The 18787-nt window shown below is 38.6% G+C and overlaps 2 protein-coding genes across 7 annotated transcripts in view; one reads left to right on the top strand and one right to left on the bottom strand.

Annotated features, from left to right (window-relative positions):
- AKNAD1 (AKNA domain containing 1) overlaps positions 1-16233 on the top strand; it is a 68614-nt gene extending 52381 nt beyond the window's left edge. For 4 of the 6 annotated variants that reach the window (XM_072644204.1, XM_072644203.1, XM_072644205.1 and 1 more), the window contains 3 exons: positions 3796-3880; positions 5682-5817; positions 7974-8235. In XM_072644204.1, the coding sequence (XP_072500305.1) occupies positions 3796-3880; positions 5682-5817; positions 7974-8105 (353 nt within the window). In that variant the 3' untranslated portion in view covers positions 8106-8235. Of the gene's footprint in view, positions 1-3795; positions 3881-5681; positions 5818-7973; positions 8236-8528; positions 8745-15160 lie in introns of those variants that run through there. The other 2 variants (XR_011974772.1, XR_011974770.1) reach the window with 2 other exon arrangements.
- The window catches only part of STXBP3 (syntaxin binding protein 3), a 51806-nt gene continuing 44548 nt past the window's right edge, over positions 11530-18787 (bottom strand). Inside the window, exons 17-19 of the mRNA XM_072644220.1 lie at positions 16227-16312; positions 13288-13436; positions 11530-12232 (exon numbers count right to left, since the gene is read on the bottom strand). Coding sequence (XP_072500321.1) covers positions 12138-12232; positions 13288-13436; positions 16227-16312 — 330 coding nt within the window. The 3' untranslated portion in view covers positions 11530-12137. The remainder of the gene's footprint in view (positions 12233-13287; positions 13437-16226; positions 16313-18787) is intronic.

The raw sequence follows: 18787 nt of genomic DNA, 5'->3' as shown, positions 1-18787 counted from the left end.
GGCTTCACCAGATTGCCAAAGGTGGGGGAACAGGAATATGGTCCATGACATAAAAAATGTTAAAAAACCCTTCTAGGATATGTTCACTAGAATATTGGGGAGGGGGGAAGAACTTAAATTGAATTTTAATCTCTCACCAACTGTCATGACTGAAATGGGTGGATGGCTTTAAATCTTGTTGAACAACCAGAAAATGAACATTCAAAGGGATTTGAGAAAAGCAAGTCTGATGAGTCATCCATTCATCACCACTAAATGTAAGGGTCGGTTAAGCAAGCCATCTCACTCATAGCTGCAACTAAACTAAAAGGTCTGTACCCTTTGAACCCAAAATCAATACCCCAAGGAAACCACTGATAAGAAGAAAGTCCTCATATACACTAAAATATTTATGACAGCACTTTTTGTGATAGAAAAGAACTGGAAACAAAGTGGATGCCATTGATTCGGCAATGGATTAAAAATTGTGGTACATGTATGCAATGGAACATTACTATGCTGTAAGAAATTATATATGTGATGAAATCAGAAGTGAATGTAACAAAGTTCATGTAACATCTTGAATTAAGAGCTGTAAGAGAACACCCCCATCTACCCCTTTGTGGATGTGGGAGATCCATAGGCGTTATACATTGCACATGTTTTTAGGATTCATTCAATTGATCAGTTGTGCTGATCCCTACCCCCATTTTTACTGGTCTTTAAAAAGTATTGTTTGCCATGTGGGATGGCTCTCTAGAAGGGAGAGAGATACTGGGGATAACTATGATAATGTAACAAACAGAAGATATCAATACATATTTTTTAAACTGGTGGCTAGAACATTGGGCTGAAATCCCAGAAGAATAAATGTAGAGGCTTACACTTGTGTTCAGAAAATCAAATTCACAAGTACAGAATGGCGTAGTTAGAAAACATTTTGTCTGAAAAAGATCTGACTTTCTCGAACTGCAAACTCCCATGAGTCAGCCGTTTGATGTGGCTGCCAAGAAAAGCTATCACAATCTTGAGGTGCATTAGGAGTGGCATAGCTTCCAAGAAGGAGGAAGCGATAGTTCCTCTGTACTCTGTCCTAGTCAGACAACATCTGGAGCTTTGTGTTGTTATGGGTGCCATAGTTTTAAAAGGACACTGATAAACTGGAAAGGATTTGGAAGAGGACAATCAGGATACTGAAGGTCCTTGAGTCTATTTTATATGAAGATCAGTTGAAGGAATTGGGACTATTAAGTGGGGTGGAGGTGGACGGGTGAGGGGGAAGAGGAGGAAGGTGGGGGGAAATTGATTAGACTTGTTCCATTTCCCCCCAAGGGGCAGAATGGGGGCAATGAGTGAAACCTGCAAAGCGGCAAACAGACTTGATGTCAGGAATAATTCCTAACGATAAGAGCTGTCCAAAAGTAGAATTGGTTACCTTGGGGTGTGGTAGGGGTCTTCTTATTGGTGGCATTCAAGCAGTCGATGCCTGACCACTTGTCAGCGATGTCATAGTGGAGATTCCTTTTGATAATGGGTTGGGTTAGATAAGCACAAAGGTCCCTCTGAATTCTCCAATTCACTTATTCTGTGGTTAATCTACTTCCTGAAATGAATTTCATTTTTATGTTGCTCACCACACCTTAGTAGCTTCTGATTCACCTTAAATTATTCATTACATAAAAGTGTGAAGTTCCTGAAGTCTATAATCTTTTAGCTTCTTTCATTTCTTATCATATTTTACAGCATAATTTTCACCATTCTTCATGTTCATCTTCACACTGAAATTACCAAGCATTAAGTACATATTTTTTAAAAAAAGATATATGTTAACTTGGTTTGGAAGATGTTTTCAACTTTTTTTTGAAGAATTTCTCTACATTTTCATTCTATGTAACAGATATTGATATATAAGCTTCATGGTATTATTTTTGCTTATGCACATCAGGAGTATTGCAAGATGTGCTGATCAAGTCTCCCATGAAATTATACTTCTCATTGTTTTTGAGTATACAATAAAACCAACTCTGCCAACTCTTTTATTTACCTCTCCTAAAAGGATCAGTGAGTCATCCTTCCACTTTAGCTCCAGCTTCCTCATATTTTCTGGCTTCATTTATCATAGAAATGCCAATACTGATATCATCTAATTTTGCCAGTAGCATGTCAATGTGTCGCTCACTGGATAAAGATCTCACATTTATTGAGGTAGTATAGAAAAGGGTGGGGGGATGTAATATGCTGTCCTCAGCTCAAATCTGACCTTCTGCAAGGGATCTTTCCTGGTCTCTCCCACTGCCCTACTGCTTGTCCCTTTCATTTGAGATTACCTTCCATTTACACTGAATATATCTTGTATGTATATAATTATTTACATGTCACCCCTATTAGAATGCAATCTCCTTGAAGACTGAGACGTCCTTTTTGTCTTTGTATCCTCAGTGCTTAGCACAAATGCCTGGCACATAGTAAATGCTCAACAAATGCTTGTTTGGGGTCTCCTTATTGGCCAAGATCATGAAGGGAAAGATTGCCTTTGCCAATCTGGTTATTGCTGTTAGTTGAACCGTGGAGAGTAACATGACCTGCTATGAGTTTTCCCTCTTCTTCTCCTGCCTGAAGCCTCTGTATTGAAAGTAAACTTCTCTTAGTTGTGAAATGGGATCCTTTTGAGAAGTAGGAGTGGTGGTAAGTAGGGAATGGAAGAGGCTGAAGAGAGAAAGAAGGGAGGGGAAAGAAGGAAAGAAGAGTGAAGGTAGATAGGGACAAAGAAGACATGGAGGATGACTTTGGTCTCAACTACTCACCTGATCTTTCCAAGATCTTTCTTCCTTTTCATGACTTCCCTCATGTCTCTTGTTCAGGTCCTCCTAGCATTTCCCCTGGACTACTGCAATAGCCTTCTAATTGCTCTTCCTATTTCCACTTTCTCATCTCTCCAATCTATCCTCCAAATGGCTAAGAAAATAGCCTTCCTAAGTTAACACAATTCTGTCAATGTCACTTCTTTGCTTAAGAAATCTCAGTGACTCCCTGTCACCTCTGTAATACAACCCAAACTCTTCAGCTGGACCTTCAGAACTCTTCAGAGTCTACCTCAGTCTACCTCTCTAAGCTTCTTTCACATCATTCTTCTTTACAAAATTTTGTGTTTCAAACTGGCCCACTTCCTGTTTTCTAAATTTGGCACTTCATTTCTTGTTCCTTCCTTTTTTTTTTGGAGGCAGTCATGATTAAGTGACTTGCCCAAGGTCACACAGCTAATAAGTGTCTGAGGTTGGATTTGAATTCAGGTTTTCTGTACTACAGGACTAGTGCTCTATCCACTGCACCACCTAGTTGCTCCCCTTTTTTTCATTTCTTGTTTCCATCCATTTGTAGAGACTATCTCCTCCCTTTTCCTCCTGACTCCTTCCTCACTTCCACCTCTTAAAATTCTTATCTTTCTTAACGGGCTAAAGGTGGGTGCTACCTCTTAGAGGAAGCCTTTTCTGATCCCCTTCATGTTCTCTCCCACCTCAAATTATTTGTGTACATATTGCATACTCCTCCCCACCATTAGAATGTAAGCCCCTTTCATCCTTATATCCTTAGCACCTAATATAGTGTCTTACACAAAGATGAGCCTTCTTTTCATCTTTTTCTATATTTTATTTTGCGTTTCATTTCATATATTTATCTTGGTAACCATGTAGTTAGTCATTGTTACTGACGGAGAAACTTTTTGAAAGTATTTCTTTCCAGAATTTAAACCCTAGGTGAAATTTCTTATTGGGATTATTATCAATACTTTGAATCTAATCTCAGTCATTATCTCAGTCTGTTCACAACAGAAAAAACACCAACCCCTGAGAATGACTGCTAAATCCTCCCAAGGTCAAGATGAAATGATCCTTGCTGAGAAGTAAGTGATATTTTAGACTCATAATATCTTTGGGGATTGTGGTTTTATAGCAGGGGATGAATGCCTTGAGTTTGGTTAAAAAAAAGTCATCATGAACACCAGCAGCAAAAAAGAGATGAAGACACAGGAAGAAAATAATTTATTAGTATGAAAATTAGAAGCTTCTCTTCTCCTCAGATGTCTTTGGTTATCATTAAGGAGTACGTGGATAGCCTTTCAAGCTCAGAAATCCTTACCGTCTCAACAAGTACAAAGAATTAGAAAACAGAGCAAGGGACATTTTTTTTTTTTTTTGCACGATCATATCCAAGGAGATTGTAGATTTGTCACAGGAAGATGCTTCTACTTAAGGTAATTATTGTGATAGGCTGTGAGCTTCTTGAGAACAGGACTGTCTTTTGCCCTCCTTTGTATCCCCCAAATTTAGCACAATGTTTGGCACATAGTATGCACATAGTAAACATCTGTTGACTGACTGGAGCCCTGTCTCCTTCAGTCTGGTTGTCGTTCAGTCAGGTCCTACTCTTTGTGACCCCATGGACCACACTGTCCATGAGGTTTTCTTGGGCAAAGATAATGGAGTGGTTTGCTATTTCCTTCTACAAAGTCTGTGCTTTGCTACCCAAGACTTACTATCACCATGTTCTTATGGACATTAACATTTATCTAAAGAATATGAGGATAAATAAATCACATAGCTTGTTTCCTTGGTGCTGGTATGTGCCTTTCAGGGAGTGTCTTTCTGACAATTACCTAATGTGATAAAACTCATGTAGGCTGATGAACTAAGGGGAGAAGTAGCTCCCATTTGACAATTAGGTGGTGAAAAGGATGGAACCCCAAATCAGGAACACCTGAGTTTGAAATGAAAGAGCTATGTGACTGTTCCTTAACCTCAGTTTTCTCTTCTATAAAATGGGGATAATAATAGTATCTACCTTCACAAAGTTGTCATGAGGATCAAATGAGTTAACATATGTAGAGCGTTTTACAAACCTTAAAATGCGTTTATAAATGTTAGCTACTGAAGAGGGGTGTCTTAGGTAAAAACACTTTTTTTTCTGTTGTCTAAACAAAAGAAACATCTCAAAAGATGAGAATTTCTGGTCAGAGAGGCATTAAGGGTGATATCTTGGTAGGTCAGAAATGGGGGAGAGGGATGGGGAGAGAATTCAGGGATAAGTAACTCCTTGTAGCCTCAATTCACATGCTATGGGCAGCTGTCTGTACCTGTAACATATAGAGCCCAGCATGAGCAGGGCTCATGAGCCTCAGAATCCTGGGGAGTCCACTAAGACAGAGACAGGTGAAGAGATTTCTGTTTAATTGCTGTCAGAGATACTTCCTCTCTACAAACCCTGCTATCTCTCAGTTACTAGACTCATCAGCCTGGGGTAACTATAGTTGGCAGGTTCTTTCTCTTGGTTTTGTGAATAAGCAGTTGACGGAAGGATGGGCTGGACCAAGATGAATATTAAATTTTTTTTTTTTTTTAGAATTCCTCCCCTTCTGTCTATTCCAAAGAGAAAGGGGCAAACAGTCCTGGAGGAAATACTCTTTATGGTCATTGCAAGTGACTTTTTTTTAGAAGCTCTGGGTTGTGATCAGCCACAATAGAATTCTAAGGGCAAGAGAAACTGAGTGAATGACCTAGTCTGGGGAACCACTGGAGCCCCACTCAATCAAGACTCTGACATAGAGGAAGAAGAAACCACCAAGCTGGAAGGCAATGAGAGAGGGGGCTTGATTCTAGAGAGAAATTGATGTGCAACGGTGTCTGTCTCATGCATTTCTTTTCCAGACAGAATCTTAAGTCTTCTAAATATCATCCAGGCATCTGCGATCAAATTGCAAACTCTCCCCGTTACCACTCCTGTAGGGTTTCTGGAAGCAAAGCCCTGTACAGCATCCAAAACATCAACAGAAATGATTCTGAGGTGAGGATTTGGATTGTGGACACCTACGTGTCCTCCAAGCTCACACTATTGTTTTCCTTTGGGTTTAGAGACAACAAACTTCAGATTTCAAGCCCGCTGTGTAAAGAGATAGAAAATGCACTACTGCCTTGAGTTTTTGGCGAACCACTGAATTTAAAGGGAATTGAATTTAAATTAAATTTAAAGGGAAATTAAATTGCTTGGACCAATCAGCCATAGAGGTGTTCTTTCAGGGATTTTGTCACATCCTGACCTGCCTTGTTACCTCTGCAATGTATCACTTGCAGCTGGTCCTTCTTCACTTCTCCACTTCACTCCACCATCATTCAACCCATCTGCTCTGGTCAGCTAAACTCCTCTAGTCTCCAAGTCTTTCCTGCTTCCTTCTTTGTGCCATCTAACCATATTCCACTCCCTTGTCTATATGTCTGAATTATTTGGATCATATCACTCCTCTACTCAGAAGCCTTCAATAGCTCCCCATTGTCTACCAAAATTAATAAAAACTAATTCTTGGCAAGGTGGCACAGTAGAAAGAGGGTGAGATGTGGAGTGAGAAAGTCTTAAGTTCAAATCTTTCTCTAACCACTGACTAGCTGTATGACTCTGGGCAAGTTAACCTTTCTCCACCTCAGTTTCTTCATCTGTAAAATGAGAATAAAGATAGCATGTCCCTCTCAAGGTCATTGTGAAGATAAAATGAGGTAATATTTTAAAGTATTTTTTAAACCTCAAAGCACCATATAAATGCTGGTTATTATTAGCTATTATGCAGCCTACCTATCCAACCTATTTTATACTCTTCCCCTTCATGCATTTTTTGTTCCAGCTAAGCTGGACTACTACTCTCTGTCCCTTGTTGTCTCTGGTCTTCTCCTGTCTCTGTGCCTGCTCACACTCTCCTCCACTCCTAGAATGGACTCCTCCACCTGCTGAAAACTTTCCTTGTCTTCAAAACCCAACTCAGAGACCATCTCTGCCAGGAAGCCTTCAGTCAGCCACCAGTGGTTTATTAGGTGCCTACTATGTGCCAAGAACTGTGCTGGGATACAAAAAGAGGCAAAACAAACAAACAAAAACCCAAGAGTTTACAGTCTCATCTTACTCATTTCCACTCCCTCCTTCACTTCTAGGTAAAAGAAATCTCCTACTATAGCATAGTGCCTGGTACATTGCAATCACTTAATAAAGTCTTCCCTCTTTTCCTTCCTTCCTCCCTTCCTTATTTAACCCTTCATTTCCACAGCATTTTGTTTAGATCTTTTCTTTACCTTTTGCTTTTTGTATCAGTTATTTTTGTAATTGTCCCTTCTTCCCACTGAATTGCAAACTCTGGGAGCAGGGCCTGTATTGTGTGGAATGTGTTATTGGAAAGAGTCTTAGATTGGAGTTGAAAGAGCAGGCTCTGTTTACTCCTGATCTCACTTTGGACACATCATTTAGCTTCTCAGAATATCAGCTTCCTTTTCTACAAAGTGAGTCTGTTAGGATAGTCTCTGAGGTTCCTTCCAGCAATGAATTGTATGATCCATTTTGTATGCTTAGGGCCTAGCATAGGACTTTTCCCATAGTTGCTACTTGATAACTTTATTGACCTGAATTTTTTAGGAGGTGTTGTTGTTGGCATTTTCCTTGGCCATGTGCTATGTCTGTGTGAGGGTTTCAGATAAAATCACTAGGTGCATTCACACTAGCTAGCTCTTTAACCACTTCTGATTATTTCAACAGAACTTGGAATTTTCTCATCATTCAGGCCCACATTCAGATAGCTTTCCTCACATTTGTACACTTCTCTTCCAGGCTCTTTATCATTTGGATATTCTCCTTTGACCTGCTTTCTCTCCCCCTTTTCCTTTCAACCTTCTTTCCTCTCAGTAGGGACTAACTTGGCCTGACCCTGCTGTCTAGATCTCCTGGGGGCACGCTCATCATTAATGTCTCTGCTCAAACCTCTAGCTATTAACTTAACATCCTTGGCTGGTTTCCCTGGAAACCAAACTGCAGGCACAGAAATTGCCTATGAAAAAATAAACCAATTCCACCAAAAACAACCAACCACTCATTTAAAATAAAGCATTTAAACAATGGTGTTTATGAAACACAATAGAAAGAATTCCTCATATATTTATCTAACATATGGATTTTCCCTCATACAGATTTTAAATTCTGCTTTGGATTGTGCTCTAAGGACTGCCATCACTTTAAAAGAAACGACTGAGCAAATGATACAAGCGATTGCCAAGGACCTGGCCAAAGCTCAGGGTCGAAGAAGCCACCAGAAGTTGTAGCTATAACACAGCCAATGTAGTAAAAGAAAAAAAATGTGAAGTAAACCTTGTCTTCCTAAAAGGATGTGTTACTCACTGTTAGTAAGTAAGGAAACTGGGCTTCTAACAAAGAGCTGCCTCTCTGCTGAGGGAAAGGATAGTATACTTGCTGCGGGGTGGGGGGAGGGAGAATGTTAATCTTTTGTCCTAAAAACCAAAATAGTGCACTTTACAAGTATTTGATGAAAATCAGTACTAGCTAGAAAAAAAGCCTCTCCACCAGACAGAAGCATAAATCTAGTTATGATGGTGGAAAATGGTGGTTAAACATTTATTAAAACTGCAAATACCTTTGCTTCTGAATGATGAGTACTGGTGATTAAGCAGATGTCCAGTAGCTCACATAGTCAACTTCTACAAATCTGATCCTTCCGTACTTCAAAGATTTCCAGCTTTCTGCACCTTGGATGGCTTCCTGAATGACTGTGTCTGAAAAGAAATCTCACCTGGTGGCCAGCCCTCGTGATGGAGCCTCTCCGAAATGGACAAATGGTGGACTGAGGCCTTCCCAGTTTGGCAGAACATTCCAGAGGCTGGGCTTCACTGGTCTTCACATCATGATGATGTATCGGAGGAAGATTTCAATGGATTCAGCTTGTGGTATTGTTTTTCCCCCCCTATATTTTTATCACAAAGATACTTTTCTTCTTTTTCCTTTCTTTCCCCCTCTAATCATTCCCTCCTTGCATCCCCTCTTGGCTGTACTTGCCCAAGGCTCCAAGATCTTAGCAGTCCCTCAAGGAGGTGAAGTCCTTCATGTTTTCAAGCTCCACTATTATGAAGTACTTTAAATGATAGATCTGGAAGTACAGCCAGGTGGGAAGTGATGATATTTTACACGGATATGGCACTTTAATGTTTACAAAACACTTTCCTCATAACTGAGGTTAAGTGACTTGTTCAGAGTCACACCGCTAGTGTTTGGGGCTACATTTGAACTCAGGTCTGTCCTGACTCCAGGCCTTGTGCTTTATCCTCACTGTACAGTCATAGTTCTACTGTAATCTTTCCCTGCCAGACCACACTGGAATACTGGTCAGTTCTGCACATGCCAGATTTTAGGAAGGGTACTGTCAAGCTAGAGTATGCCCAGAGGATGCTGATGATTAGGACTTAAATTTTTCTGATGCTAGAGTTTGAGGAAATGGAAGTACTTAACATGGAAAACATACTTAATCTGGTATGAGGCTTGGCAAACAAAAACAAAATTATTTAAATATTTGGAGGAATGTGAAAAGGCAAAAAATGAGAATTTTCTGAAAATAGGGCGGGTTGCCTCATGAAATTATGACAGCAGACACTAGGTGGCGCTGTGGATAGAGCACTAGATATGGAGTCAGGACGACCAGAGAGAATAGCCAACCTCAGAAAATGAACTAGCCATGAGAACTTGTTGGGGCAGAGAGTGTGCCTTGTCTCCTCGTCCTCCCTCTCCCTGCTTGCAGAAGGCCTGAGAGATACCTTTCTATCCCGAACCTGTCTCTGAGGCTGTCTTTCCACTTGTTGGAGACCTTTCTGCCTGCAAGGGAGAGACATCCTCCATCCCTCCCTCCGTTCCTTCTTTCTTTCTTTTCTCTCATCCTTCCTTCGCTCCCAAAGACATTTGAGAAAATAATGCGGAATTTAAAGCCTTTACAAATGATGGTTATGGATTTTCTTGATAATATTTCCCTCCCCATGCAACAGAAATTAAGACAACTCACCAAATTTTACTACCAAAAATTGTGCTGCATAAGTTGCAAGTGGACAATATATATAAGGTTAAGTTACGGCTACTTTTTTTGTTCTGTGAGAGAACTGAAAACTAACAAATGCAATGAATAAGGTAATGAGGATGTTACTTTTTAAAGTTTAGGAAATACTCAACATTTTTATTTCATTTGGTCAACTGCTAAAGAATAAGTAAATTTGAGACAATAGGTAGAAATCTTTATAATGACACGCAGAAGAAAATGAAAATTAGGAGAAATTGCTGACTTCTAAGTAAAAACGGTTAAGGAGACAGCTATAAACATCAAAAGGGTTCTACTGGGCAAATTGCTGGTTTGTTCTTTAATTTTAGAAGTTGGTCAGAGATTAGGATAATCACAAATAGTGAGATATTTGAGAAAACGTTTTCTTTAGCACAAACTTTTTCCTATAAAGTTACTGTTGATGCTAGCACTGATATTAGTCTCTGCAGAACGGTAAGCAGACCAGATTTTTCCCATGTGTAGAAGAGAAATAGCAAAATATAAAACAGTACTATGTACTCTTGGAAACTATAAATATTAGTTTACTGGTTGGCTAGTTTCAGTCTTGCTAAGTTCCATGTAAATTCATGTGCTAATGCTTTGCTACATTACAGGTGGTGGTAATTACATAATATTTTAAAATATCGTGACTGTATTTAATGGAAAAAGTCTTCTAATTGGTTTCCCTGCATCAGATTTCTCTCCTCTCTAATATGTCCTCCACATAGCTGCCAAAGAGATTTCTCCAAAGCATTTTCTGACCAGGTCATTCTCCCTACTCAATAACTTCCAGTGTCTCCTTGTTACTTCTCAGATCAAATTACAAATGTCCGTTTGGTATAAATCCCAGTCTACCTTCCTGGCCCAATTACATTCCTATGACCCATCCAAATGAGGCCTTCTGCACTTCCTCACAGTCAGCAGTCGCTTCCTGGGCCCTGTTTTTCACAGGCTGTCTACCATAACCCAGGAAGATGCTCTTCCTCCTCACCTTCACCTGTCAGAAACCCAATGTTCCCTTGAAGCTCAGCTGAAGTTCTACCTTCTAAAAAGAGTATTTCCCGATTCCCCTCAGCTGCTTGTCCTGTCTTCCCTGCAAATTATCTTGTATTTACTTTGTATGCAGCCATATACAAAATACAATGCTGCAAAAATATTTATTTTTAATAACTATTTTTGTAAAAAATTAATACCCTGCATTAATTTTTGTTTAAGGGCATCTCTTTGAAAAGAATGTCAAGCTCCTTGAGGGAAAGGGCTGTTTATTTGTGGTTTTATACCCCTAGCATTTAGCACAGTGTCTGGGAATAAGATAATACTTTACTTGTTATTGGGAAAAAAGAAATTAGAGGTCATCAAGTTGAACCCTCTCATTTTACTGAGGAAGAAAACTGAAGCTCTGATGGTTCTAGGTAAAACTATTTTCCCCCATCTACAAAAAAAAAGGGATAAATGGGTTGATCTGACATCAGTTTACAAATATCTTAGTAGAGATTCCAAATGACTAATTTTTAGAGCTAAGAACAATACACTTATGTACCAATTTGAACATTTCAGCTTTCAGAGAATTTCATTTTTAGTTAATGAGCTGTAAGAGACAACTGACAATGTAGTTAACCTTTTTTAATCCAAAAGTAGTTGATACACAAAGATAACATGTTTCAAAGTAAAAGTTTATTTTATTATGTCTTTCCATGATTATTTTCCCCTTCCCTTTCTAACTTAAACACAGATGATTTCAAAATTCTGTACAACTTATTAACCTTAGTATTTTTCAACAACTGTGAGATTTTTTTCTACAAACTGATTTCACTGATTACTTTTATTTCAATTTTAGTCAAATGAGAAAATTGCATTCACAGGAAATCATATTACCACACACATTTACACCATAACCTCTGCAACCTTTTATTATCTAGGCCTTTCAAAAACTTACTCCTTTCTCTTCAAAAACTAAATTTCATCATAGATTACTCTTATCAAGTCCATTAGCATATACACAGGTGGATGTGAAAATTCACTGTCAAGTCCAACATTATTTCAAGGGTGAAAAGTTTTCCATTTTAGAAAGCATTTCTACACCTTATCTGATCTCTATACCTATAAAGCAGCAATACTTAAACTATTTAAAAAGCCCTTAAGAAACAGTCTTAGAAAGTTACTGAATACACGTATTTACATAATTTAAATTATATGACAGCAATATTTTCTTAGTACATTTTAGTTGAAGGTATACATAAGATTCCTCAAGCATAAAATCTCATTCCTCCTTAATAAAGGAGACTTTATCCTTGGGTTTACTCAACGTCTTTATATCGTCCAACAGCTTTCTAGGTGTCAAAATATGAGTAGACCCTGGTGAGAAAAAAAGGAATCATGTTTAAAAAATCAGCAATTATCTGCCTTTTCAAAGTTATTCTGAGACTTCTATCTGAGGCCCAGAAGAATGCTGGATAATTTAACAATGACAAATTCTCTGTATCATAGCCTTCTAATATTTTTGTCTCTGTCCTATTATAAAAAAATTTTCTTTCGTCCAAGAAGGACAGATAATAATCATCAATGTAAATGCTGCCCCTTCTGGGGTCTTGGACTATCTTATTCCATGTAGTACCATTTCCTGAAGAGCAAAGGCTGACTAACAGTTGTGTCCTAACAGAACAAAGAAAAACCTCAATGTTGGAGGGCCAGGCCTGAAAATCCTCTTGTGGGGCAATGGGATTTGGTCACTACCCCCAGCTGTTAGAGGCTTCCCTCTGATCTGTGCACTGCAGTACAGATCCTGTATTTCAAGATGTGTCATTATAGTGAAACCTAGCCAAACACAAAAGGCAGTGAGGTTTCCCCTAGTATTCCAATATTTCTTTTCAGATGAGTACTCAGTTAAATTACTTAAGCTAAATTTTGCCCAATTAATATCAGTAGCAGATCCACAGCCTCCAATAAGATTTCCATCAATTCCACATCCATAATTTGCTGGACAACAATTTGCTTATGCAGCCCAAATTACTTCTTACTATCATGGATTATAAAATGAGTACACAGTCAATGGGAAAGGAGAAAACCAAATCTGGAATGTTTTCCAGGTCAAAAATACAAGAAACTTGCATTCCAGGTGGAGTAGTGGATAGAGTGCTAGACCTGAAGTCAGAACTAATACTTACTAGTTGTACTACTGTGGGCAAATCACTTAATATCTCTGTGCCTCAGTTTCTAATTCTTAATATGAATTGGCTGAACTTGACCTCCAAAGACTCTTCAAACTCTCAATCGATGATCCTATGAACTACCTTCAATTCAAGAAACCAACAGCCAGTATTTTTCACTGTTAAGTGTCCCAAACAAGATGCATTTCAAACCTATTTCTGTTTTTCTAGAATAGTAATTCACTTAAAAGAAAAACGTCTCACCAATAACAACTTCACAAGATTTGTGTGCCTGAGAAACTTCATAAGCACAGCGCATCTCAGAATATGTAATTCCTCCTATCACAAAGACAATCAGTTTTGAGCCATTCTTTCGATCTTCCAAGTAATTAGTTCTGGGTTTCTGACGAGCACTGAAAGAAAAAACAAAGCTGTATTGTAGTTCTAAAGCCACTTTGCTTTACACATTTCAAGGCCTATTATACATTCACATATTACAGCAATTATTCATTATTTTGTCAAAAATAAGTGTATTATAGGTAACCTACTTAGAAAGATGAGGGATTTTAGCTATGGTTTTTTCAAGGTCACAAGAACTCACATCTCCTCATCTAACAACAGAAGCATAGGTATGATGCTTATAAAATGTGCAGATGGCAGGAAGCTGTGAAAGAGAGGACATGTTGGATGACAGTTTGGATCCAAAAGCGCAGTTTAATAAGATGAAATTTAGTAGGAACAAATACAAAATACTGCACTTGGGCTAAAAAAAAAAAATCAACTTTAAAAGAACAAAATGAAAAAGGTATTCAGATAATACTCTCTGTGGAAAATATCTCAGTTTTAATGGACTATCTGCTTTGTGTGGGAAAAGAATGAGCTCTAGCAAGCTACATGAAGAGTGAGGCACTGCCCAGTGGAGGGGAGGTGATGGCTTGTGGTGCTCTCCCTGTGTCGGCATTCAGAACAGTTTTCAGTTCTGGGAGCTACATTTTAGGAAGGACACTGATGTGTACAAGTTTATAGAGAGGACAGAGAACAATCTAGTAAAGTGACTGCAGACCTTTCCATATGACTAGGTTAAAGGACCTAGGAGCTTTAGCCTAGAGACAGAAGTCTTGGTGGGGACAGAATAATTAAAAGGGGATGTCTTATGGAAGAAAGAGTAGGCTTATCCTATTTGGTTCTAGAAAGCAAAACTGTAAACAGTTAACAGAATTTTCAGAAAGGGAGTTTCCAGCAATTTCCTAAATACTAGAGCTATGATTTGTTTTGAAAAGTGATGGGAAGTGTTCCTGTGCGTAAAGGCTTTAAGAAGAGGTCAAAAGACTACTTGTCAAGGGTTTGTTGAGGGGTATAATGGGTAGATTCTGAGGATCTTTCTAAATCTCAGACTCTATCACTCTGAAAGTTTCATCTTTGTCCCTCTCAGTATGAAAAATTTACTTAAATCTCTGTATGCCTCAGATCTTTTACCTGTAAAACCAAACAACTTTTACCTATGAGGGACCACTAATTTAGTAGTAATGGTCTGGAGGGCACAGTGGCAGAGAGAGGACAACGTCTATGGGTCTGAGGGCACATCATAAGGCAGTTGGTGAAGTCTAGCTATCCCTTAGGGTAGAGTGACAGGGCAGAGGGTAAAGCCTAAGGACCTTCAGGCCCTGCCATTCACTCTGCAGCTCTGCACCTTCCTATGTGCACATAAAAAAATGGGACCCTTAAAAGTGGAGACTGTCTCACATTTCCATTTGTATAGAAATATTGACACAGTAAATATTTGATAAATGCTTTTTTCTTTCATTTTCATTGGGTTTCCTTAGGAGGAAGGTATTATATAAATTTTAAACTGGCAGTTAGATGGTGAAGTGGATAAAGTATTGGACTTGAATGTCTGAGTTCTAATTCAACCTCAGACACCAACCTAGCAGTCTGACTCTGGGCAAGTCTCAGTTTCAGTTCCCTCACTGACTGTTATTTTTCTTTGTCCTTTGTTTTTGAAAAGAAGCAATGATATCATAGGCGGGGGTGTGTGTGGTGGGGGGGAGGGGAGGGAGATGATATCTGGACTTGCTTGTGAAATAGGTTTAAGTGAGGCAGAGTTGCATAAAGTCGTCAGCTCCATTCTCTCTTCCAGAGTCAGTTGCAAGACAAAAGTCAGGCTGATTGGCGATGGCCTGGGATGCATTGGATGACCTTGGCGTCTTTGATGTCTAGTCAAGCTCTAAGGGTTCCACAGCACCTGCTTAAGCCTCCTTCATGAACACTGGAATAAACTGTTCTCATCTGCCCATTCCATCAGGAGAAGTCTTCACATGCCTGGGGCAGACATACCCTAACTCACCAATGGATCTAAGACCTGCTGCAGTGATCATAACCCAGTAAACTGTCTGAGTAGATGGGCTAAACCTCATCTCACAGAGTTGTTACGAGCATCAAATGGCTCAACATATGTGAAGCACTTTGCAAACTTTAAAGCACTACATAAAAGCTAGCTGGCTATTTTAAACAATATATTTTTCAAGGCTTTCAAGAACGATGGGGTGGATTTATCTCATTAATTTTAAGATAATGATGTAGAAAAAATTGGAATTGTCAAAAAGATTAATGAACTGGAAAGGAGGTTGGATAAAAGAGCTTCTAGGGTCACTTCTGATAACAAGGCTTCCTAATCAAATTTTACCAATTTGGGGGTCTAAACTTTAATTTTATAATACTAATTCCATTTACCACCATAAAGTATTGGGGAGGAAAATAAAGATTCTGAAAAGTTGAACAAAAAATTGAACTCAACTTTGTTTTTACACAAAAGGAAAGAACATATCACCATAGTTGCTACTTTATAAGAAAAAGCAGATAATATACATGATAACAATTACTTTTCATTTTTAAAAATGATTTTTCTAAAACCAATGACATATTGGAAAGCAGCCTTACAGAGGATAGGGCTTATACTCTCTGATTAAGAGTTAAATTCCTCAGAAAAACTAAAACAATTTTTTTATCAAATAAAATTTTAGATTACTGAAAATGATCCATTTAAATATTATTTATAGTGGTTCCTTTTAAAGGAATATTGCATATTAAATAGTGGTCTAACTCAACAGAAAGACACTAAATCACCAAAGTTCTTGTGTGCCTTTTTTTAAAAGTGCAGTTTTGGACATTTTATTTGTGCTTTTGCATCCCAACAGTTTGTTTACCTTACAGCTCCTGAGCCATTCCACACTGCAGGACACTGAGAACAATATGGCCATTCCTTTGACTCTAGCCTGTTATCAATGGCATCCTGTGGAGGAAGAAAGTTCATATCATTAAAAATTTCAAACAAGCTCTCATAATTATTTCCCTTGTTATTAATTACAAGTAATTAAAAGTAAGCACACTTAGTTTTACAAACTCACCATGAAGTGATTCTAGATATACCTCAGTTGGGCCAAAAGGTCAATAAAGATTAAAAGCAAAGGGGACGGTGAGAAAACTGGTAGATGATACTGTAAGAGAATTGACTGAAAGAAGCTGGAATGCTTAGCTGGAAAGCTTTAGCAAAGATGGAGCAGAAACACAAAGCTTTCCGAATATTTGAAAGACTGATACATGAAGAGGAAGGAGATTTGTTTTGGGCTGGTCCCAGAAAGCAGAAGTTTGAGCAATGGAGCAAAGCTGAAGAATGGTGGATTTTGGGTGCACACAAGAAAAAATTTCCAACAATTAGCTATCCGAAAGTATAATGTGCTGTCCTGTCTTATGAAGTAATAAGCTCTCTCCCTCCCCACTCTTCCTACCCCATCACTAGATGTTAGAGATGTCAAGAGATTTCTATTAAAGTAGAGGTTGTATTGGATGACTTCTGAAATCCCAACCCTTGAAATTCTGTGAATGAGGCATCAAATGAGACAGAAGGGAATAAAGTGATTAAGCAGAAGGCCCTTGGTGAGGAAAAATGACAGTTCATCCTTTGAGACTCAGAGGGTATGCAAAGAAAACTGGGTAAATCCAGAGAGGTTTTGAGGAAAAGAGAAAGAGAAATGAATGAGCTCAGGATAGACATTTTATAGGATTAGGTGCATCTTTTACTCACTTTTTCATTTATCTGTAGTTACAAATCTCTCATCAAATCCCCAACTTCTCTCTTAGTAGATGATTCTGCCTCTTAGTTGACAAAAAAGTTCAAGGCCATCCAAAATGAACTCCTTCAAACCTTCCCCCTTTACACCTCAAAAACTTTATTTTCGGCTATTTTTTTTATCTTCCCATGTGCAGTGGAACTCCAGGATGAAGTGGCCACTCCTTGACTAATCTAACTCCTCCAGCCGGGTCTTTGATCTGATCCCTTTCCTCTTCTAAGACCACTTGGTGGGAAAAGTTATCTTCCTTTCCTGCCCCTTCCCACAACTTCTCTTTTAGTTTTTTTCCTCATTCTGGCTTCAATCCCTTTTGCCTTCTGCCTCACCTTTTGTATTAAAGACAAAACAGAAACCCAACAATCACCAAAACTTTTGACTGCCACCCCCTCAGATTATCATTCTCTTTATTTTCCCTCCTCACTGCAATTTCTAGAAATTTAAAGCTTTAGTTGCTGCCCTCACTTAGAAGGACCCTTAAAAGTCATCAAATTCAACCATTGATTTTTTTTTATAGAAGAGGAAACTGAGGCCCAGAGAGATTAAGGGGCTTGCCAAAGGCCTTCCTGTAGTAACTAGGAGAGCCAGGATTCAAACTCTAAATTCTGAACTCTTCCTGTACTCAAACCCTTGCAATCTGACTTGGTTCTTCCTTCTCAACTGAAATGCCTTTTAACAAAATCACAATGACCTCCCATCACTAGACAATTTATCTCTCTGTAGGATTTAATGCCAATGATCACCCATTTCTGCCTGACCCTCTCCCCTCTTTTGGTTTCCATGAGTCCTTGGCACTCTTCTCTCTATGCTTTCTCACTTGGTAATGTTATCCACTTATCATCCCTATGCCACCAACTGCAGAATCTCTATTTCCTCTCCTAATTGTAGTAACAAAGTTACTACACAAATCTTAGGGGAAGAAGCAAGTTTTCACCAGTAACAGCACAAGATCAATCTTCAAGAATAGCACCATGACCTTACTGAAAGTACCATGTATCTTTTGGAAGTTGAGTTTTCTTGGGGAAATATTCTTAGGTGGAGGAGTGTCTGCTCTTATTAAATCTTTGATTACTGAGCAGAGGTCTGAGGGAACCATGTTCCTAGAAGCTCATATTTATATACAGATTTATATCTTACATAATAGGGTTCTACTGGGAAAATTTTCCTTGGGAAAATAGAGTTGGGGTACATATACCCAGGCACCTTTCTCTCCACAAATTCAATTTACAATGGGCATTTTAAACACTAAATTAAATAGCTTTAAGTCTGACATATTATTTTCCATTAATATATACAAGTTTTTTTCAGGTACTGGCATAAATTTATGTCATAAACATCCCAGGTCACCAAAAAACAAAACAAAACAAAACAAAACAAAACAACTTCAATGATTTCTAAGGAAGCCTCCTTCAATCCCCACAATATGCTTACTCTATACCTGGGGCAAGAATGATTCCCTCAATTCTGTGATCCCTCTGAGAATTGCAGGAATTTCTTGGGTCTAAGTTATGCCTTTGTATGCAGAAGCATACAAAGTAGCAGAACTGTCTTTAAAGATTTGATTGGGCCAAGACAGCAGAGTAGAAAGACACATATACTCTAGCGCTCCCTCCACAGCCCGCAAAATACCTGCAAAAATG

The sequence above is a fragment of the Notamacropus eugenii genome, chromosome 2, assembly GCF_028372415.1.
Source record: "Notamacropus eugenii isolate mMacEug1 chromosome 2, mMacEug1.pri_v2, whole genome shotgun sequence".
Taxonomy (NCBI): domain Eukaryota; kingdom Metazoa; phylum Chordata; class Mammalia; order Diprotodontia; family Macropodidae; genus Notamacropus; species Notamacropus eugenii.
This window is presented reverse-complemented; position numbering and strand designations above follow the sequence as displayed.